At 35.0% G+C, this 23,948-nt stretch overlaps 1 protein-coding gene across 2 annotated transcripts in view; it reads left to right on the top strand.

Annotated features, from left to right (window-relative positions):
- EML5 (EMAP like 5) overlaps positions 1-23,948 on the top strand; it is a 95,922-nt gene that overhangs the window by 32,756 nt on the left and 39,218 nt on the right. For both annotated transcript variants that reach the window (XM_066188631.1, XM_066188630.1), the window contains exons 6-19: positions 531-666; positions 2,020-2,221; positions 3,347-3,484; positions 4,197-4,453; positions 6,398-6,610; positions 7,536-7,703; positions 9,036-9,142; positions 9,576-9,694; positions 15,286-15,472; positions 17,251-17,356; positions 18,595-18,688; positions 19,759-19,859; positions 21,786-21,988; positions 23,099-23,210. In XM_066188631.1, the coding sequence (XP_066044728.1) occupies positions 531-666; positions 2,020-2,221; positions 3,347-3,484; positions 4,197-4,453; positions 6,398-6,610; positions 7,536-7,703; positions 9,036-9,142; positions 9,576-9,694; positions 15,286-15,472; positions 17,251-17,356; positions 18,595-18,688; positions 19,759-19,859; positions 21,786-21,988; positions 23,099-23,210 (2,143 nt within the window). The remainder of the gene's footprint in view (positions 1-530; positions 667-2,019; positions 2,222-3,346; positions 3,485-4,196; positions 4,454-6,397; positions 6,611-7,535; positions 7,704-9,035; positions 9,143-9,575; positions 9,695-15,285; positions 15,473-17,250; positions 17,357-18,594; positions 18,689-19,758; positions 19,860-21,785; positions 21,989-23,098; positions 23,211-23,948) is intronic.

The raw sequence follows: 23,948 nt of genomic DNA, 5'->3' as shown, positions 1-23,948 counted from the left end.
AAAACATGTATCAGGTGAGTTGAAGAAAGTGGTTTTGTTTCCTGATGTTCGCCTTTAAAATAAGAATTCATATTAATTTTTCAATGGTGTAGCATGATCATTGTTTTTCTTAAGTTTTATTTCTAGACTTAAATTTTAAATCAATCTTCCTTGGTGTAAAAAAAAAAATCCCAGGGGTTTTTTTGCTGTATAGCAGCTGAGTACTAGCAACAAAGGCCCTAAACCAAGCATAACAGAAATCATGGGAAATCTTCATGCTGACATTGATTAGAGTTGGACCAGGTCCTAAGGGAAGAGGATATGAAATTAAGCTCTATCTAGCGATAAGAAGCAGCATCACTATGATGATCATCATCAGAAGGAAAGCATTCCTGCAGCAATTCTCTTACTGTTTATCACTTGTTGGTAATTCTGCTTGTTTTGAGTTTGTTTCCATTTCTGACTTGCATGTATTTGAAGCTTGTATTAGTTGCATGCTGGTTTTCTCTAATCTGTGTATGTTGTTAAAAGTGATTTTCTTCTCTCTTTAGGCAGGAATTTTCAGCATGAATGCCTGTGAAGAGGGGTTTGCCACTGGTGGCAGGGATGGCTGTGTTCGCTTGTGGGACTTGAATTTTAAACCAATTACTGTGATTGATCTCAGGGAAACAGACCAGGGATATAAAGGTAAAGAGAAGTTTGTTGCTTTCATTTTACCAATAAGAAAGGAAATTTGTCAGTGTTTTGAACAAGAAAAGGCTTTAAAATCCAAAACCTTGTTTTATGTACGTTACTATGGACTATTTGCAGAAATAGAGTAGATCATGCTCCCTTGTATGAAGGTCATAGTTACTTTTACAAACAGTACATATGATGAGGATGTAGACACAGATTTAATTTTTTTTATGCACGTTGTTTCTAAAGCACAGCAGTTTTTAACAAGGAACAGTAATGCTTTAAAAGAACTTGAGACAGTGAGATCTGCAGTGTAAAAACAATTGAGTACAACAATTTCACTTGCTAGTTATCCAAATTTTCCATAAAACTATTTGGATGTTATCTATAGTTTTGTGGAAATTAGAACACTGCTTACTTGTAACTATGACTTCAGTTACTGTTCATGTCATGCTAAAATTTTGCATAACATGTTTCAGATATTGTTGCTGTAATGATTTAGGATAAGAATACAAACATGTACTGAAGCACTAATGTAACTTACAATATTGCTTTTTTTGGCATTTGGTTTTCTTCACCCCCAGTCACTTTTGTTATATTCTAATATCTTGCCAAGAATTTGAAAATGTGCTAGAATGTCTGATAGCAATGAGATAGCAATACTCAGGGTCAATACATAACTGATTACAGTGAAGTCTTTCTATGCTGTAATTGACATGGCATTCCCACCAAAACTGTGAAGTATTGCAACAAGAGGGAATACATCTAATTTGAAATATGCCCAGCAGAGTGGCTCTGCTTTAAATTTAAATTTACTCAGCTGCTGCCTCTCAGTTGTGATGTGTGTAGCTGAAAGCTGTTTCATTCCGTTTCATTCTTTCAGACGTGTTCTCACCTGCAGTTTGCCTCCTTTAGTTCTGATGTAACAGACTCTTACCATGAACTTTGGACCTGTTGAATGCCCATGACAGAGAAAGCAGATTTTTAAAAATCTTTTCTTAAATAAAATGAGTTTCCTGATTCTTTTCCCTTCACTCTTTTTTTTTCTTATATACCTCTGAGGATTGCCTTTATGACCTGTCCTCTCTCTCATTTTCTTAACTGCATTTTCTGCTACTCCACTGTCTTACCTCTTGGTATACTCTATATATTTCCTCCAAGTACTCACAAAAAGAGTTTACGTTCCAAGGGCAAGTATGCCACTATCTATGAAATAGATAAAAAGAGTGAAAGAGGTAAACCCAGGAATTAGAGAAGGGGTATGGATAGGTCTCGATATTTTCCTGCTTTTATGCTTTCTCTTTTGCTTTACCTTTGTTTTGCAAGTTCTGAGGATGTATCTCTCAATAACGATCTCTTCTACAGGTCTCTCTGTAAGGAGTGTTTGCTGGAGAGGAGACCATATACTCGTTGGGACACAAGATAGTGAAATTTTTGAAATTGTGGTGCATGAGCGTAATAAGCCTTTCCTGATAATGCAGGGGCACTGTGAAGGAGAGCTGTGGGCTTTGGCCGTTCATCCTACCAAACCCCTGGCCATGACTGGAAGCGATGATCGATCAGTCAGGTTAAATTTTGTTTCTTTGTTAAACTGCATACAATTTTATACAATCAACTCATTTCTTAGGTAACCTAATTGAAATGTATACATTTTAAAGTTAGTAAAATGTGGCATTGATGTACTTCTACAGTGAAGTTCTGCAGGAAATTAGTGCTCTCCAGTAATAAAATACAGTGGAAGTTATATATTTCCCAAATATATTTCCCAAAACCCCCCATATATGAAATTTGGAAACATTTCATTTAGGCCAACATTGAGCACTCAGAGACAAGTATCCTTTAAGTCTTACCTTTTCGGGAGTTATGTTAAACATGCACAGCTTACAATGAAAAAAAACTGTGATAAAAACTTGCACATTTTACTCTTACCATATTTACTTTTCCAAGTGATGCAAATTAATTTTTAACATGTGAATTTCATCAAACCTAGTCCATGCATTGTAAACAGAATATAAATTCTCAGAAAGTACACCAAATTGCTCCCCCTTCTTGTTCATCTCTATTTGTTTGGTCAAAACCACCTTTTCTTTCTTATAAGTTAAATGTGTTGGCATTTTTGTTAAATATATGTAGTGTAACACACGTACATCTGAAGTGTAACACAGTTAAGCAAATCAGTAATTCAATTATTAATATTGAAATATTACTCTCAAATTCCAGATATGATTGTAAATAATAGATTTAATCTACGTTGTTATAAAAACTTACATATTTTAATATTATTAGTTATAAGGAGTTATCAATGACTTTTTAATAGGAAAAGTTGTTTATACTGATCAAAGTCTTTAATTGTTACTGAATGTTTCTGGCTAAAATGATTATCAAAATAGTGGACTTTTTGCAGGAGTGGTCTAAACGTATGTATTGCAATATGCTATCATTTTTTATATTCAGAAAATCAAAATTAATCTGTCCCCACATTTTGTCACTAGAGATATTCCCACCATTTAAAATATAAGCATATTTCTTGCTGTGTGAAAATTCACACTTAGGTCTTAGATTTTCATTGTGGAAAATTACTTTAAAGTAGGGATGCTGCCGTGTCCAGCACTGTGCAGAAATTGAGGGCTTCATCTTACCTTTGACAAAGCTGCACACCCATTTTACACTTGGAATAATTACTTCATTGTAGGATCTGGAGTTTAATCGACCATGCTCTGATTGCGCGGTGCAACATGGAGGAGCCCATTCGCTGTGCCGCAGTTAGCACTGATGGGATCCATCTTGCTCTTGGAATGAAGGATGGCTCTTTCACTGTGCTTCGAGTCAGGTATGCTCCGAAACTACTAAAAATACATTATTAATATTTTTTTAAGATATGGAATTGATATTTTGGTAGTCTTGTGGCCATGCATGGGGTCGTTTGCGGTTTTGTTTTAAATTGTGGAGGGTGCTCAGGTTTTTTAAATGTGTGCTACATATGTTCATGTTGTTCCTTAACAACCCATTTGGAAAAGTATATTGGTCTATTTGAAGAGAGTGGCTGTGTTCTAGGAAATGTTTTACTTTAGAGTTTAGATTTATGAATTATCCTTGAATTACTGAGAAATATATTTTCATTACTTCTGAAATTGTTTTCATGTGTTGGAATTCTGCTGTCAGCACATCATGCATACAAAACCAGGACTGCCTTGTGCTGCTGTGATCCCACAGTTTTAAAGGGGAAATGAGATTTTTGTCTCATGTCAGTGAAGTTTCCTTCCCTGGTGAATAAAGATATCATAATCTACCTGATGAAATTTTCTTGTGGACCCAGTTTGAACAGTTCCATTTGTTCACTGTCCCTCAGCCCAGTGAAGCACCTTCTTGTGTCACTGTTTCCTTTTCCATGAAGGCCTAACCAACTCTAAAAACAACAGTGTTGTGTTTGCACGTAGGATAGTTAGGTTCAATTTCACAATCCTGTTCATTTTTTAGACTGGGAACTTGACAGTGTGATGAGGCTCTTCTCTACTTATGACATGCTTTCTTTCATACTGCAGAGATATGACTGAGGTTGTTCATATCAAAGACAGGAAAGAAGCTATTCATGAACTCAAATATTCTCCAGATGGGAATTTCCTAGCTGTTGGTTCCAATGACAGCTCTGTGGATATATATGGCGTTGTTCAGCGATACAAGAAAGTTGGGGAATGTATTGGATCCTTAAGCTTCATCACGCATATGGATTGGTCTTCAGACAGTAAATACTTACAGACCAATGATGGCAATGGAAAGAGACTTTTTTACAGAATGCCAGGTAAGATTCTGAGTTGCCTTCATGTTATTTGTTACTTATAACAGAAATAACAAATAGTGGTTTTGTAAAAAAAGCCAAATGTAAATCCTGGTTCAAAGCGGGGGGGTATAGAGGAAGTTTTTTGTAATTTCAGGAAAGTATTTGCCAGTATGTGAATAATTACAGCCTTTTTCTGCCAAAGTTACTGAAATATTTTTGTCCTTATAGGTTTACTCTTCTTTCCAATGCATCTTTTTATACTAGAGATGCTGCCTTATGATTTGTTTTGTTTCTCAAAAATAAATTTTTTTCTCCACTTTTCTTAGAAGAATTAAGATGCAGCATTTAAATTAAATTTTGCAATAGCTTAATATCTGTTCTTATGGAGCTTGGATATTAAATGAATTATCATTTGATTGCACTGAATGGTTTTTAAAATGTGTGGAATAATCAGTACTTTGCAGCTCAGAAGAGGCATTTGCTTTTCTATAACTATGTTTGCAGCAGACTGAGGAATTCAACATAAAATAGCTTTTACAGTGAGGAACTTTGTGACAACCTCATTATTGCAAGTGTTTTCAAGACCATTATTTCAAGTGTTTTCAATTTTCTTGAAAACTTGACTGAAGTATCCCGCAGTCTTGAAATAATTTCTGTCAAGGTAGTCGCCTCTGTAGAGGACATATGTACACATTACTATCTTAAAGCTTGATGTTTAAGTAGTCCTTATTAGAATATACCAATAGCAGTATTTATCACAAGGCTCGACTTCTGTCTGTTGCTTATACTCTTTACGCAATATTCTGTATTCTTCCCACTCATCTTTGTAGTATTTATATTTGTGGTAACTGTGTATTGTCGCTTCTTTTTATATTGTCCCTTCATTCTTATACAAGATTTATTCTTTGCACTGTACATTATTCATAGATCCTAGGAGCTTTTAATGACTCTCTGCTGAAGCATCTAGTTCTTTCTATGTACAATTTTGATTCTGAATGCAAAGGAAGATATGTAAGAAAAGATAGTGAGAATTTAATTAGACAGTAACAAATAGACACAGGAGAAGCAATTTGAAATTATATAGACAGCTTTCAACCTGGAGTTTCTTCATATGTTAGCATGTGGGGTTGTGAAACCTTGTTTATGAAAAGGTTAGTAGATTAGAGGAATCTCCTGGATATTTCAAAATAATGATCAAATTGTGTAACACTTGAAATTCCAGTGTGAATTAAGGAACTTACAGTTGTCTGGCACAAGACCTACAGGATTTAGTTATGGATATAACCAGTATTTTTAATCACTGTTTACGTGGGTTAGTGATTGAAGTGAATTGTTGTCCTGCTCACCTTCTGCAGGTGTGTGTTCAGTGTGACTCACAGCTCTTGCCTTGACTTGCACCGTTCTTGCATTGCTTCAGCCCTTGGCTTCTGGCCTTTCCAGAATTCACAGTACTTATTTAGTGCGCTTTTGGTCTGACTCAGTTCCTCAGCTCTTACCTTGTGGGATTGGATCAATCTCATTACAGTAGAGCTGGTGTGAAATAATGTAACAAGGATCTAAGCGCAAAATTGGTGGTTTTAGTAATTTTCAGTGGCCAGATGTGAGTTCTTCAGTTCTTGCTTTAAATAATCCAAGTTTCTACTATCATTCAGCAACGGATTTTTTAATGAAATTTATCTTAAAACAATTGCATGTATTTTTGATAAACATTTTAAAAATAACAAAATCTCAAGCAGATACCAAGAAATAATAAAAACTATAAAGTACCAGACCTATGATCTTCTGTTATATAGTCTTAAGAAGTCTTCTTACTGATACTATTGGCCATAATAGGTAATACTACATCAGAAGTCAGTTTTTAATTTTGTTGCACTTGGATTCGAGTTTTAGAGAATTTTTTAAAATGTCACATTCTTTAAAATTGCATGAGTGAATATTGAAAAATACCTCTTATTTTTTGCTTAGGTGGAAAAGAAGTAACAAACAAGGAGGAATTGAAAGGCATTCAGTGGGCATCATGGACCTGTGTTTCTGGCCTTGAAGTTAATGGTATCTGGCCCAAATATTCAGATATAAATGATATAAATTCCGTGGATGCGAATTTTATTGGTCAAGTTATGGTTACAGCTGATGATTACGGAATAGTAAAGCTGTTTCGATACCCATGTCTAAGAAAAGGTAGGGCCTTTTGAATTCAATTGTATGTATATTTTTAATTATGACTATTGTGTGGCTATTCAAGAAAAATGTATTAGAAGACTAGAAAATGAAATGGTTTTTAATATCACTTTTTTCAAAAAGAGTTTAAAAACATGGGGGATTATCAGTCTTTAAAAACAACACCCAAGACATTTTTTTAAGTACATAAAGCTTGAAGACATATCCTAAGATCTATCCATGCAGTTGTAGCCAGCATTAAACATGAATGGTATCTAGAATGAAGTTCTTCAAACAACTCTGAAACAATGAAGCCTTTTTGGTATAAAAAGATTACTAATAATGGAGTGGTGTTAGGAAGTTCATTTCAGTAACTCATCCAATGATTGTGTGGTGGTTATGTAGCCATGAAAACATTAACTGGATGTAGCTGTACTACTACTACCTGTTCTACTGCTAAACGTGGGAGGAGATGAATTGCTACAAGTGCTTAGCACTCTGATTGTACATTGGGAACCCGTGCTACAAGGATGTATATGGGGGTGTTTTCACAGACCTAAATATACATGATTGAAATAACTGTATTTTTTCTAAGTAGAAGTAATAATTGTCAAAATCTTAGTTTGTAAAAAGTAAAATAAAATTAATGCAGTGAAGTTCTAAAAATCTCTGGTACACCTCATACAGCATTATCATCTGACTTCTGTTGTGTTTAACTTAATCAAGTTGTTATATTTTGGAACCTAAACTTAAAAATGTATCTTATATGCATATTAAAATCTGTGAAAGCTGCAAAAAGTTGTTGTTATTGATTAAAATACCAGTAGTAATTAGAATATCTTTATTGAACACTACTTTTTCTATGGGTTCCTTAATATGATTTTCTGAGGAGCTTCTGAAGCATGTATTTCACAAATATTGAGAGAGATTTCTATTCTTGTTCTAGGAGCAAAGTTTAAAAAATACCTTGGTCATTCTGCTCACGTGACAAACGTCAGATGGTCGCATGATCACCAGTGGGTTGTTTCCATTGGAGGAGCTGATCATTCTGTCTTTCAGTGGAAGTTTGTCCCCGACCGCAAGTTGAAGGACACTCTTCATATAGCACCCCAAGGTAAGCAACTAACTGAAAAAAACACCAACAAAAGGGTGGAAGGCAGGGAGGCTGAAAGAGAAGTATATTTTTTTTGGTGCCAGTATTGAAATAAATATTCAAAATCGTCAGTCTGCACAATTAAAACAGTTGTTGTTCTTTAAACTTTGCAGGTGCCTGAAGCACCTGATAGAGTCATCTAATACTTGTCACTACCCTGTTGTCCTGGTTTGGCATTAATTGATCTTTGGTGAAAATGAAAAAAAATCTGTGCACTGGAATTTGGCCAATGGTCAAACCATCTCACCTGTGTGTTCAGGCTAGCAGGGGTATGAAAAACCCTTCACTGCTGTGCTTCCTTTACAGTGGAAAAATTTAAAAGTTCAAATCATAGATACAAATTTCTGAATTCTGTACATATTATCCTTTACTAAATTGACAACAGCTGGGTGCTCAGGTCTCACTGGAAAAATATGGTTTTATACTAATTTGTTTAAAGTTTTGAGGTATTTAGATTATAATTTAAGTATTATAACCGATTCTTATTTTTTTAAAAGCAGAATGTAGATGTTTAATGTTTGGGAAAAAATGAAGGTCATGTTTCCACTAGTGACTAATTAAACAATTATTCTCATGAGTTTCCTAGAATCAAAACAGTTAACTGAGTGCCTCCCTTAGAAATTCCTAAAGGAACTTAGAGAATCCTTTGGGGAAATGAGAATATAGAGTTAAAATAAAATAGGCTGTTTCACCATCTAATTGCTCAGATTGGATGAATATGTATCAGTGTGGATCCAGCAAACAGGTAAATAAATACAGATGCAGTGGTGAACTTGTCAGTGACATATGCAGAAGGAAACAATAATGGGCTCTTCCTACATGTCAAACTTCATAGGGCCACCCTTTTTCTCTACAGTCACAAAAAATTTTGCCTCTTTCTTCCCATCTATAATTTTTTTCCTTACCCCCTAACCTATCTGAAGAATTTCTACTTGCATCAGTGGCTCACTTAAACATAAGGTTCTTCTTGGACCCTTTGTTAATTTTGTGCAAATCTCAGTTTCTGCTTTATAGTGATAATTTCATTATCTTCTTTTTTCCTTTCCTCCTAACATTAAAGCTGATGAAATAATTTTAGTCAATAAAAACTAACTCACTCCAACACCCCAAATTATCATATTTATGGCTTATTTCTTATGTAGCAGCAGAGTTGTTCCTATCAATTATTAGCAGTTTATGTTGTAGTTAACAAAAGCATTGATTATCAAATCACAAATTTTAAGCAGTTCCTTTAAACTTTCTGGCTTGTAATTTAGGTTGCCTAATGCTTTATTTCTGTTCTCTTGGTGACAGAGAGTCTGGTTGATTCTAATAGTGATGAATCAGACTCAGATCAGTCTGATGTTCCAGAGCTGGACTCTGAAATTGAACAAGAGACTCAGATCACCTATCGTCGACAGGTAAAGATTTTAGTGTTAATGGTAGTTGGAAACTTCCTAGGATTTAAGTTGGTCATTTATGAAGATTGTTGTAATCTCAAAACTGGGGAGACTGCACAGGAACTGACCAAAACCTTTAGAATTTTTTTTACCTGATGCATTCAAAAGATCATGGTTATTAAAATAAAATTATTAATTAATAATTAAAAGCAAGATGTTGATTAATATTAATAAAGAGAAAAAATATGATCAGAACTTTGCCAGGGTTCCAACACAGGTAATCCTAGAAAACAATTTAAAACCAAGTTGCACTATATAGTCACCAGCTACAGGTATTAGAGGGTTTTTCAGTTATGTCAGGATAACATTTTCCCGAATGATAGCAGCAGCTGAATTCTCAGAAACATGTTTTTCTGATGAGTCTTTTAATTTTGAAATATGCTTTCTCTTAAAGGTTTACAAAGAAGATCTACCTCAACTTAAAGAGCAATGCAAAGAAAAAAGAAAAAGTGCAGCTTCTAAGAGACGTGAGCGAGCTCCAGGGAACAGTATAAGACTACATTTTGTTCATGGGTATGCAAACTAGGATTCTTTAAAATCTACAAGCAGACTGTTTGATTTTGTAGGCTGGCATTTATAATTTAATAATCTGATCAAAGACTTTTATGTCTGTTGCTTTATGATTTGCTATTTTTATTTATATCTGTAGAGATAAATTTACACTAAATAAATAGAAAGCTTTGATGCCAGCACAGTAATTCTACACATGAATTCAGAAGTGAATTCACACTCAAACTTTAGCTGGTACTTATTGCTTGATTACATGTGACTAAATAAAGTATTCAGTAATCTCACCCATACTTTTCAGTATCTGGAAAGCAATAGTTCTCTTTCATGTATGATTTTGATAGCTAGCACAGAAGCTGTGTAGTTGAAGATGACTGGGTTCTGGACAAAGTCGTGTTTCTAGCAGTGATTTATTAAAACAAAAAAAAAGTCTAATCTTTCTATCTAGTCTGAAACAACTTCCATGTTCCTCTCTTAGTTTAGGAATTAAATATAATTCTTAATAGGTATTGTAAGTTTGTTAAAAATGAGTTTATTCTCTTTTTGGAGCTAATTTGAGTAGCAGAATGACTTTTAGATGCATTCTTGAAATCTTTTGATTTCATCATTAGGATTAGTAGGTTCCCATAATTCTTCATAAGTGAAGAATTTTTATCAGAAAAAAGATGTGGTGTTTTAAAGCAAACTGGTACTAGATGTTACTGCATTAGAATAATGATCAGAAATATAAATTCTCTTAAAATAAAGCAAAACCAAATCTTTTATTCAAGTAAGACATTGCAAGTCCAGTTTTCCTTTCTAAAGATACCTCTTTTCAGGAGTACAGCTTCTTTTCAGGTATAACTAAATGCAGAGAGGAGTTACTGACACTGTCTTTATAATGACACTTAATTTTAGTTGGGCTCCACATGGAATGCTTAATAAATTAATTGGCTAACAATAGTTGATATTCAAATCAGCAATTTTGTCTGCAGAAGATATGTAGTCTGAGTAGTAGCTTTGGAAATAATGACAACTGGAAGCTTGGTACAGAGTTGGGTTTTTTATTTCTCTTTTTGGTGCTGCAGAGTTTTCAGCTGAAGATTTTTATATCTGTATAGAAAATGTATTAAGATGGGTAGCTGCTGTATGTAGTCTTTAAAATTTGGTCTAAGAATAAAACCAAATGATCCTGAAGAAGATGTAGCACAAGCAAGGGCCCTGGATCTTTGGTATTATTGTTATTTCCTTCACAACAGAAGTGAAGCTTGACCAGAATATCCAGGAATGACCAGAAGTAGAATGTCCTGTTGAGTTCTGTCTGGTTACCCAATGGGCATCAAGAAAACTAATGAAGAATCCATGCTGAACTACAGATTTTTCTCAATGTCCAGGCTGTTAACTTTAAAGTGACCCACATCCAAGTGAGTAATAGGCATATTCTCTGATTCAGGACGTCTGCTTTGCTTCATCTTTCTTTAGCTGCAATGGAAATGTCTTGAATTTTTCTTGAAAATGTAAGAAGTGGTGCTTTTTTTTAAATTAGGGGAATCAGAAGCTCTTTTTCTTTTATTTGTTTTTGAGCTTGTTGGCCTTGTGTTTTAAATTTGTCAGCTACCTTGAAAGACAAACTTTTAAAAATCTCTTGATAACCTGTAAGAAATCTCTTAAACCTCTGGTTCCTTCCTGTTTTGGAAGGGAATAAAATTCAGAGCATGTGAGCCAGCTTCTGACTAACATGGATGAGGAAAGAGCTTCTCTTAAGAGGTTCAAATGTGTCTTTCTCTGAGAGGTCTGATGCACGATCAAAAACAGGTTGCTAAATTGGTGTACAAATCTGGCCTGTTTTTGACTATTCCTGTGTTTTAATTCTGCCATGTCTTTGGCAGTGTGGTGGTTCAGAAGCATGAACTATTCAGAAGAACCTTTTTCTTGGACTCAATGCTTATTATGCTTTCTTTTTCCTGGCAGGAAAAAAGGATGCACATGTAATACTCATGCCCCATATTCTCTCAGAGCTGTGCTGTTGATTTCACAATAATGATTTTTTCTATTTTTGAATATTCATAGAATGATTTTTCAATATTCAAAGTATTTAAGCACAATCTAGTTTGAGTTTCAGGATATTCACTGAACTAACTTTACCATAAGATTAAATTTGGTAACAGTTTCAAGATGACATGGGAATGCTCTGTAAGGAGAGCCTTATAACACCTTGCATGGATTCGTACAAGTACCTACAAATCTGGAGGGAATAGCCTATGAGTGGGTCCTCTTAAGAAAACTATTGCTATGCAGGATATTAAAAAAAAAATGTCTCCACCTTTGTACTAAATACTCTGTTCTCAATTGTGTTAGTTTTGACATTTGTTTCTAGAGATTTTTGGGGAAGGGTCGGACTACATGTGGAAACCTCCCCCATACACGTTGAAGAGTAACATGCAAATTTTGAAATGCTTACAGCATTAGACAAGCTATGGATATAGACTCTTTGCCCAGAGAGGACAGTACTTGTGAAGTCGCTGGTTAGTTGGATATAAATGTGTAACTTGCACGTGTGGATAGGATTCAGCTTCAGGTTACAGAATTCACAGTGATGTGTCCAAAATGAGACGGTTTTATGTGTATATCTGAACTTCCATCACAGTCATGGGAGATCCAGTTAGTAGTCAGTGGAGCAAAAGGAGTGATTTGGCTCAGGTAGAATGGCCAGCTGAGCAGCCCTGCAGATTAAACTAACTGTATTGGCTACAACACTGTTGACTAAAATGTAGGAATTAATGTATCTAGAAAACATGTGAACAGCTATGTTTACATGTTAATCTCAAATTGAATGCAGCCCCTACTATTCATGACTTTGGTAATGGCAACTTTTTTTTCCTGTGTAGCACTGAGGAAGCTACATCTTCTGATAGTTACTGTCATATTAACTTGAATCAATTCTGGATAATTAACTATGGCAGAAGGCAGTCTTATTTTTATTGTGCCTTGATATATATTATACTGGAACTACAATACAGAACTTGCTTTCATTATTATTTAATTTATAGTTGCTAGTCAGGATGCCTTGTAAATGTCTTTGGTTTGTTTTCTGCATGTGAATAAATTATTTCTCTTAATGCTTTTTCAGAGATTAGTTAGTAATCTCAGTTCTAAATTGGTTTAATAATACAGAGATGTATTTTGGAACTGTGTAAATATTCTTAGGGAATGATCTTCTACATTGAAATATGCTTCTCTTCATTGCTGTTTAACCTAGGCCCATCACTTCCCTCTGGTGAAAAGTACCTGTATTGTCAGGAGTTAGTAAACTGGCACGTGGGAAAGACTGAATATGTTTAATTTGGTGACAAAGAGTCTTTGTTGACACTTCTTGATATTTTGGCAAAATATGTTGTATTTGAATTGTAAACAATTGATTGTACTCATTTTTGTAATTACTAGAAGAAATTAACTAAAATTAACTTCTATCACAAGAAGTTATGAGTAATAAGAATGATTTTCCTTGCATCCTAGATACATTTTGGATATTTTGAGTAGTCCTGTGCTACATGGCATTAATGTACTCAGTTTCACTATGTTTAATTTAGGCATAGTTTCACTATGTTTAATTTATAGGCAATTGTTTTGATGAGCTGGGAAAATTCTGGGTTTCTGGATTGCATGTAGAAGGACCTGGAACCCTTTTGCTGTCTTCACACCTTTTACTTTTATAGGTGACTACTAAACTTGCAAGAAATTGATCGATGTCCAGTATTTCTTCCAGCATGCATATTTTCATAGATGTTGGTTTTTGTTGTTTTGGTTTTCTTTAATATTCTCCTTTAGGGTGCATATTTGGCCTTTTTTGTTTTTTAATTACTCTCTGCTTGCAAAGGAAATCCAGTATGTTTAGCAGAGCACAGTGCAGAGTGAAGCACAGGAAAATGATGTCTTAGCAACAATAGGTTCAGGTATCTTCTTTGTCACTGTGCCTGCCTTTATAATCCCTGCCCCTCACCTACTGTTGTCATGTACTTAAAACGGTGATGTTGCATTCTGTGATACGTTATTTTTTGTTTTCTTTCTTCATAGTTACTGTAGGTCAACGTGTATTCTGTTTCTTAAAAACCTAGGGGCTGTACATCTAAGAAGGCTGCAAGCAGACAGCACTTAGGGTTAGGCAGAAATCAGCTTCAAAACATCTGCGCATGCTGCTGCAGGGGAAGGTTGTTAGTGAAGGATGTGGGTGGAGGGAGAGCAAAGCAGGACTGAAGAGCCTGCACTTGCATTGTGAGTGAAACTTCTTGGTCACTTTGAGAAGAGCAGAGAGCAGACATAGCTGAGCCTCAGATCAAATGTGAAGAGAGATTCTGCTAGAGACCTTGAAGGGACAGTAACTCAGGAAACACTGAAAAGTTGCTCGACTGGGACCAAATATGAAGTTAAGAATCTGCTGTGAATACCAATCTAAACAGTGACTTGAAGGGAGCCTTATGTAAAAGCTTTATTTCTGTGCTATCACAATTTTTGCTGGGCTTTTTTGTGATCTAATGAGACCCGGCTTTGGACTTTACAATATGGCAGACAGAACTAAGCTGGGATGAGAGGCTGGCAGACCCGATGGCTGTGCTGCCATCTGGAGGGACCTGGACAGGTCTGAGAACTGGGCAGGCAGGAATTTCATGATCTTCCAAAAGTTTGAGATGCAAGTTCATGAAATACAATATTCTTCTTCTTGGATTATCTGCTGGTCTGTTTAAAAACTTTGTGTGGTGATCTTAGTGATTTTTCTTTAATCACATACAATGACTGAAGTGCCATTTTGTGCAATGCAGGTGAGCCAGAAGAAATACATTACATTCAAATCTGCTCCAAGTATGTGCACTGTTGTTGACCAGGAATGCATAGATCTAGTGTTTATGAACATGGATCCATGGTTTTTGGAATATTCGTTAAACTAAAGTTGGTCAGCTGCCTTACAGATTAATTACTTCCCCAGTGCATATGGTTGCACTGTGTACATAAGGAAAGATGTATATAACTTCATGAACTTCACACCTAGGAAGAAATGAGTGTACTGAGATAGTGCATACAGATCTCAGTTGGGAATTAGCCTACTCATGCCAGTTCCTGTATCAATAAGAAAGCAGACAGGTTTTCCTTCAAAATAAGAAACTGTTCTAGAAAAAAAAATTATGCATTTGTTTTCTGTTATCAAGTTTCCAGAAACTATCATGTTTTGCTGCCTGATTCTTGAGCAGTAGGAAATTGCCAAAACTAAAACTACTGTGGACATTTTCTACTTTGCTTAACTACATGTTGCATGCCCAACTTCTCCATGTGGTCTGAAAAAATTGCTAGCTATTACTTTCTCTTCTTAATTAGCTGCGGAAAGTAACAATTAAGTGCTGCTTTTAAACTAGTGCTTGTAGTACTGATGTCTGAATAGTAAATTAGATTGATAAATTGGTGTTCCTTTAAGAATGGGAAAGTATAGTCATAATTTTAGAACACCAAACCAGTAATTGGTAAGTAATACGAGTTTTACATGGACTAAATTCATCCAGCATAATTGTATCTCAGTTTCAGTATGTGTGTTTATGACTTTGGTGAGCAACCCTTTTTTGTTTAATTAGTTACAGAGGCTACGACTGCCGGAGCAATCTCTTTTACACACAGACGGGTGAGATTGTGTACCATGTGGCAGCAGTGGGAGTGGTGTACAACCGCCAGCAGAACACACAGCGCTTCTATCTGGGTCACGATGATGACATCCTTTGCCTTGCTATTCACCCCTTAAAGGACTATGTGGCAACAGGCCAGGTAGGATTCGTGGTTTTCTGCCATAATAACAATCTGAAGTTGTTGCTACTGAATTTAGAAAGGCCTTGGAGGTCTTGGTAGAAGAGCGCCCAGTCTATATTTATTCACGTGAAGGGCTGCATTTCTGTTGCAGATGGAATCATGGTTAAAAAGTGACAGAGAAGTGTTTTTACAGTTATTTATATTATGGTAAGAGTCTATAGTCCATAGCTTTTCTGAACCTCATTTAAGACTAAGAATAGATTAATATTTTTTATTCAGCATTACGTTGCAGCTTCTTGATAACAGGTGGAGGAAATGTGCAGATTAAACATAGTTTTTAATATCCTGTTTGTGAAGTTATTAGCATTGCATTCATTTATTGTTTCATAGTGTGAAGTGATCAATTGTTGTTACAGTCTGACATTCCATTTTAATGCATTGTTTTGCATTATCACCTATACACAAACTTTGTACTGTTTGTGCATACAACGAAGGAATGTATGTTGCTCAAGTTCATTTTATAATACTACGAGTTAATTTTAACTAGGTAAGTAATAGTTAATTTTATCTTTTGTCAGGCAAAAGATTTAAAGTATTATACATTTAAGGTATTATTTTCACTCATGTTTTCAGACAAACAAGCCTTCTGGTAAATATTTATACACTAGGACTTGAAGGTTTGAGCTGATGTTTCAGGGTTGTTTATTTATGCTTATCATTTTTATCATTGTTGCTCTTGTTGTATAATGAATTGGTAAACATGTGAACTGAATTTTTAATAGAAATAAACTTTTATTATGCTCTTGATTTCTATAAAAATATTGAGATTAACATAACTCTGTAGCTCAGTTAAGAAATTAGCCCTAAATATAAGAATTGAGTGGATTTAATTTTGGAGTAGTAAAGGCTATGAATAAAAATGTCCCTGAATTTACGATGACTTATGCTATCAGCAGAAAGATACACTCCATTGTATACTGTTGTATACGTACACATTACATACCGTTGTATACTATGTTACATGAAGAAACTAGGTAGTGCAGTAATCAAATTCCTCATGCCACCCTGGTTCAGATCTTCCTGATAGTGGATGTTCTGAAAAGCTTTACAAATATCTCATGATAAGTTTGTGACAAAACCAAAAACAGATCCTAGTTTTTCTGAGCCTTAAATGCAAGAGAGTTGTTCTGGTTTTGCAACCTTTTTATTTGTGCACTGTGGTGCAAAACCCTTGGAATAGCAAATAATCTTTTAAGTACTGGCTAATAGTGCTTTTGTACATAGTTGAAAAGAACAAGCTATTTCTTACCAGGTTTTTTACCTACATTAGTGCATTCTAGTGGAAATTACTGCACAGGTATCAGTGTATTAGAATCTGCCGTGTAATGACACCAGAAAATAGCAGAAGTCACCTTGATTTCTGAAATGTAGAGAAGCTGACATACTAGCAATAAAAATAACCTTTTATTTTTAGACAGGGAATGATTGATGAAAAATTGATGGAATAAATATGCTACAGTGCAATCAATGAAGGGTTTTCCTCCCCCCCTCCCCCCCCGCACTACAGGAAGACTTCAGTTAATTGTGATTAATGTGCCTAAGTCACCTGGGAAATGGTCTTTGGGAAGCAGCAAAAGGAATAATGTTCTGTTAGCCAGACAGCAGTAGTACCAGGAAAGTTCTATCACTGTAAATTTTTTTAAATACTTTTTGAAGTATTCTTAATACTTTTTAAGCAACTGTGTAAAATAACTGAGAAATGAAAAAAAAATGGCTGTGAATATGTATACTTTCAGGTTGGTCGAGATTCCTCAATACACATTTGGGATACAGAAACAATAAAGCCACTCTCTGTATTAAAGGGCTATCACCAGTATGGTGTTTGTGCTGTTGATTTTTCAGGTAATAAGTATCTATTTATTTATTTATATTTTTCTGTGTAAAAATACAAGGTAATCAGTTCTGTTGAGAAACTGGGGGTCCCCTGAAAATTTTGTGTTAAAAATATTCTCCAGTGTTCAATGTCAAATGAGAGACGCTGTCTTGAAATGAACATTCCTTAGAATGACCTTCTTTGGAGTCTTGCACATAGGAAGTGCAAGAACAGCTACTGTCCTGTTTAACAGCTGTGCACTTCAGAATTTCATTGGGTTGTAAAAGGCAGGTGCACAGATCTGGAGTGTTGGGTCTGCTTTACAACTGTCTAAGAAGATTTTTGACCAAATTGATCTGGTGTGCGATTTTCTCTTTTTTAAATGAAATCCCAAAATCCATGTGGGTAGCACACTGATCTATTCACGAAGTCCAGTCAGGGAGTTGTTCTAGTCAGAAACACAGACTCTCTCTCCACCTTAAACTAACATAAGACTATCAGAATAATGCCTTGAGATTTTTACACCCCCTACATTGAATTCCTGTACCAATATTAAATTTCCTCTGCTCCACTAGCTTCAATTCATTCTTTAACTGTTTGGATTTACTGGGTAAGATCTCTGAACTCACAGCAAAGATGTGTGATCACAAAGATGAATGCTTTGTGGTTTTTGATGATTCTTACTTTTGTTTCCCCTTTTTCAAGATATGAATCTCATTTCTCAAATTCTGGCATGGATATATAGCAATTCCAAAAATGGATACATGTCAGAAGGTCATTGATTTTGAGTGAGCACAAAGAGCGTGTCTATTGATGGTTAATGTGGAATATGTATCAAAACGTTTTTCCAAGGCTTCATAGTACTACTCAGTTTAAGGGCATTTCACAAATATCATGGTATGGCGTCAGTGCTTTCCGGTTCAGAAATGAACAGAGATTTTCAGAGTGAGCATGAAATTTTCACAAGAACAACCTGTGGTGAATGCTTTTGTGCAGCTATGTCAGCAGCTAACTGAGCAAGGGATTTAATACAAACAGAGAGCATCTAAGTTCAAATTTGAGACAGGATAATTTAAAGTCCTACACTTCATCCAAGTTTAAAAGCAAACAGATGAAAAAGCATGCCTCTAAAAAAATCATATGCTTATTTACTTGTTTGTACATTCTTCTTATACTATTTGTGAAGTAATAATATTTTTAATGTGGTTTCTTATTATTGCAACATAGTTATCTATCTACTCTCTTAATAATAAATTTATTATTCTAGCGGATGGGAAACGATTGGCTTCTGTTGGAATAGATGACAATCACACTATTGTACTCTGGGACTGGAAGAAAGGAGAAAAGCTTTCAGCAGTAAGGTAGGAATTTACTTATGCTTTAAAATCTGAACTTAGATTTGCTATCAAATGACAGTAAGGAAAAAATATTCATTAAAGAGTAAGAGTTCTCCAATAAATTAGCAGTTTCTATTATGTCAGTGATGCAGGCAATAACATTTATGTCATGTTAAAAACTTTCTGTGGAAGGAGTAACTGAAGGTCTGATAGTCAACAATAACTATTGCAGTGGCTGCTCAACTAGTGAAGAAAGATGGCTTAGAAGACATTGCTTTGTTCTGAAATATTTTCTTTAAAACTATGCACTTCTGTTTGCCCTCTTAAAGATTTGGAAAGAAAAGGTTTGGAAAGAAACTGTTTCATGCTTTCAGCCACTGGTTCATCTAGTCGTCTGAAAGGACAGAAAATAAAAGATTATTGCTGCTTTTGAACAAGGAGCAAAAATTAGGGGCTGGGGTTTCTTCTGCATTTTAGTAAGTTCCGCATTTTCAAGTAAAGAATAACAACCTGTAAGCTGTGCTTTGTATAGACTGAAGCAAAGCTTGTTTTATAGAAGCAGAGTAAGAAATCTAGAACACAAGAGGTTTTAATGTTTTTAGAACCAACTGTAATTTCCATCAAAGATACAGTAGGAGCATACATTTTGTTCTAATAAACACAGAAAAATCAGCTAAATGGTGAATGACAATGGCAGTTTATTTTCAAAATAAGTGAATTAAAAACAAGATTTGTGACTTTACCCCTTTAACAGTCATTATGAGCTGTCAAAGATCTAAATGCCATATACCGAAACTTAATGCAAATATATTTTCTTTTGCAAAGAAAATGCCTCTTAGTCCCTCTTTGAAGTAACAGAATTATTCACCTGCCTTGGAAACTGAAGGGTAATGAAAATAGAGCAGGACTCAGTATGTTGCTTCTTTAGCTTTCTACTTCCTCATTATAAACTATTAGTAATGATTTGAAAGTAAATGTTAGCAAGATAGAGCAGGTATACATAAAAATAAAACAAAACAAAACAGAAAAACCCCTCCCAAACCTCTTTTATAATAATAATACTTTTATTTAAATTATTTTGCTTTGCATTTCAGGGGAAGCAAAGATAAGATTTTTGTTGTTAAGATTAATCCTTACATGCCTGATAAATTGATTACAGTTGGAATTAAACACATGAAATTCTGGCGAAGAGCAGGTAAGAACACTTTTCAGAATTTGAACATTTTCTGTTACTGACGGTATAACTCTTGCATCTCTTACTGTATGTTTCATGCATGAAAGGCAAACGTTTTCTCTGTATGTCTCTTAGGTAGTGTTGCCCTAGCAGTAATACTGTTAATTGGCATTATGGCAGTAGTGGAAATTCTTTTTAAGATAAATCTGCCATGGAACTAGATCTACATAAGTAGAAAAGACCCTGCATTTTCTACTGTCTGTTTTTATATATAATAATAATATAGTATATCTGAAAATTTTACAGTGCTGCTCTTAAATCATAGAACAGTTTTTGGAAGAAGAACCTTTACAGCACGTATGCTGTAAAAGGGCGCAAGTATAAATAATATTAAGGTTACAAAAAATTCACATACGAAATTCAGATAAAGTACTTGAAGAGGACACATCTGCCAGTTGAGAGCTCTTTGACTAGATACCTCTGTTGATCTTGAAGGTTAAAAACCAAGGTTTTTTCTGCTTGAGAAGTTTTGAACAGTGAAAAACCCATTCCCTGATACTTGTGTGAATGTCATTGTTTCACACCTCTAATAATATATAAAGGCATATGTGCTACAGAAGACTTGCTAATCTGCTAAGAATGTTCTAATTATTCATGCGGAATTTATGTACATTAACTCATGAGTCCTGATAAAGATTAATTGTGTAGAGAAAACTGTGATGAAAAAAATTACAGTTTTTCTCAGTTCTAGCTCCAACAGAAATTAATCAAGATTGCCTGAGAGCAAGGTGTTGGTCTATGTAAATTATTAATTTTTGCAATTGAGCTTTCTATCTATAGAAAGAACAAAGTGTTTCAGAATATTTACTGAAAGAGCTACTGTAAATTATTTAGAAAGAAATCTTAACTATGATAAAAGCTTGGAGATGGCGATTTTGAAGAAAGAAAGGAAATTGTTTAAAACACACCTTTGCTCTCTGGCACTGCTCAGTCAGAGGAGTCAGATTCCTCTGATGCTGCAGCCCATCTGTGTGAAACTTCAATGGCACACTGGTGAGACTCTCCCCCCCAGGAATCACAGTCAGTAGTGTTAGTGTGAGGAGCAGAGTGTCAGTGCACCTGAACAAATGCCAGCTTTCTAAAATCTACAGTGCAGCAGGTGCACTTGGTTGAGAAGCGACACAAAGCAATTGCTCTGGACTAGATTGTCATCACTGCCTAGTGAGGGCAGAGGGGTTCCAAGACCTGACATCTCAGTACAAGAACAATACGAAGTGTCACATCCTGAGGGACTTCTGTTTTATACCACATGAAATTTCCCTGTTTTATGTCATTGTGATGATATAAGTCTGTCTTTCTTGCCAGAAGTTACTGAGTGCTATAGCTGCCAAATGATGTTAGATATAAAATAATTATAAAATTTATAGATCTGTAACACTTTTGTTATCTGTAGGCTACTATAAGTAAACCTCTAAAATAAAGTTAAAAATCCTCTCACTGGACATCATGAAAAGAGTGGGCTGTGAAGATCTAAACTTTTCTTTTTCTTTCCAGACTATTCATTAGGAATTTCTATGAACTGTGTGTGGTAGATGCTAATTTTTTTGTTTAGATGCAAGTTTACAAATCCATTTTATCTATATATGTCTATGAGGCTCTATGTGCATGTTCAAATCCGGATTCAAGTAGTAAATTAAAAGCAAGGTTGGGTCTTTTGGGTTTTGGTTTTTTGTTTCTTTGGTTTTGGTTTGTTTTCTGGTTGGTTGGTTTTGGTTTTTTTACTGCAGTGAAAGTTGACAAATAATGACATTTATTTTGTGAGATCTCTTCTCATTTTTTTGGGGAGCATGGGTGGACTAAAAGAAAAGGACTTGTTGCTCTGGTTATGTAGTTCTTGTACTATAGTTCCAAGAAGATGTCTAATGACTTGTTTTTGGTCTGAACCAGGAGGAGGACTAATTGGGAGAAAGGGCTGCATAGGTGCATTGGGAAGAACTGACACAATGATGTGTGCAGTATATGGCTGGACAGAAGAGATGGCCTTCTCTGGAACCTCCACGGGGGATGTGTGTATTTGGAGAGATGTGTTTCTCATAAAAACTGTCAAAGCACATGATGGTCCTGTGTTCAGCATGCACGCATTGGAAAAAGTAAATAAACTGCTCATTGCTTTTTTTATGTCTGGACAAAAAAATCGATAATAAAGCTAAACCTTTCCCAGACTTGGGAATCCATGTCCTTATTTTCATTACAGAAAAGCCTTGTGTGGTCTGGACTCAAAATAGTGTTTTATGCATTAGTGCAAAATAGTGTTTATGCAGTCTCTTATTCTTGTTATGTAGCATGCTGTTTGTCAAACCCTTGTGGTCAGTGACATCTTATTCAGTAATTTTCATAAACTCTTACTAAATAAATAACACTAACTGATTTAAGCATCAGTAAGTTCAATGGAATATGTGAGCTTGTGAGAAAGGAAGAAGACCATACTTGTACTATTTTGTGCTGTAATTACTGTCTACCCATAGGCGAATTCAGTTTGTAGATCATTAAGTACTTTCTCCAGATTCTTGGCTTCTTTTTAACCCAGGAAAGCCTTTGAGCATGTGCTTAAATATGAGTGTTCCAGTTAGATTATTTGTGTCTTTAAAGTTATGTGTATGTTGGTGTTTTGCTAGGTTAGACCAAGTCACTCCACCTTCCAATATTTCCATTTCAGAAAAGTAGCATTGGACAACACGTGTTATTCATACTGCAAGAACTGAGTGCTCTGAAGGAAAGAACTCATTATTTCTGTATTAACTACACCTGTTGCTTCTTTAAATACCTGTATATAATTTTTAAAGACAGAATGGCACAAATCTGCATATATTTGAAAAATATAAACAATAATCAAATTTTTACAAAAAACAAAGTACAAAGTCTGGTTTCAAGTAATGAGAAGAAATGCCAAAGGGATATGGAGGCTAAATATCAGGGAAAAACACTACAATATGTTGGTTACCTTTTTTTTTCCAGAATGGTAGAAGCATACAGGTTAGAACTTCTAAATCTGTGTACATGCACTGTACAGAACTGTGCTGCCTTCATCAGGAGGAGAAATCACTCATTTTGTTGCTCCTGTTCTTTTCATCTCTAACATCTGTAGCTCTGTGCATTACAATGTTGTATATAGTCCATTTTAAGTATTGGCAGAAATCACTGAAACTTAAGGAAAGAAAACAATCAATTATAACAAGTGATTTTTATTTCTTTTCCCCCAGGGATTTGTTACTGGAGGAAAGGATGGGGTAGTAGCCCTCTGGGATGATACCTTTGAACGTTGTCTCAAAACCTATGCCATCAAAAGGGCTGCTCTGGCTCCTGGATCCAAAGGTAACACAGAATTAGTCTATGTTTTGTTCTACTTTTTAAGTATTTTCTTTAGAAATCTTTGTGAAATTGCTTTCCACAGTCAGAGGAATCCACATTTGACATAATAAATACTAAAATTTTTTTTAAGCTTTATTGATTCTAAATAAGTAATTTTTCTATTGGGACAGGAGTCATGTGTTGTAGGGTCTATTTGCACATTTGGTGGCTGCAGGTCATAATGTTTAGTTTACTATTAGCCTAAATTAATTGATCTAGTTGTTAGTTTTCTGTAATCCAGGTGTTTTCTTGCTTCGTTTTGTTTTTATTAAAGTGGCAAGCAAAAAGCCTATTATATTTTTGATCAGGAAGTCTCTTACCTGATCTTTTTTGTTTCAAAGAAAGGAAGGAAATCAGAACTGTGGTTAGTTTTGTAAGGTATTAGTGGTTAATTTTCTGTAAATGCATATGTCTTTTGAAATAATTAAAGAACAATTTCATTTCTATTTTTCCTGTTTCTACTACTTATTCTTGATCTTAATGCTGATTTACAGTTCCCTGTATTTTCATTCTGGATAGTTTTTTTCTTTTTCATCCCCCTCCCTTAAAATTATGTTTGCTGTGTTCTAAAGTACATGATTTGATTTTCAAACATGATGAATGTAAATACTCATTAATAAAAACATTGTACTCCAGAGTATCTCATTCTCATAGCTTCTTTATAAAAAGCTAGAATTGGAGGTACCATAACTGGCAATATAT

The sequence above is a fragment of the Chamaea fasciata genome, unplaced genomic scaffold, assembly GCF_029207755.1.
Source record: "Chamaea fasciata isolate MVZ Bird 193981 ecotype frontalis unplaced genomic scaffold, bChaFas1.0.hap1 SCAF_7, whole genome shotgun sequence".
NCBI classification, from domain to species: Eukaryota; Metazoa; Chordata; class Aves; order Passeriformes; family Sylviidae; genus Chamaea; species Chamaea fasciata.
This window is presented reverse-complemented; position numbering and strand designations above follow the sequence as displayed.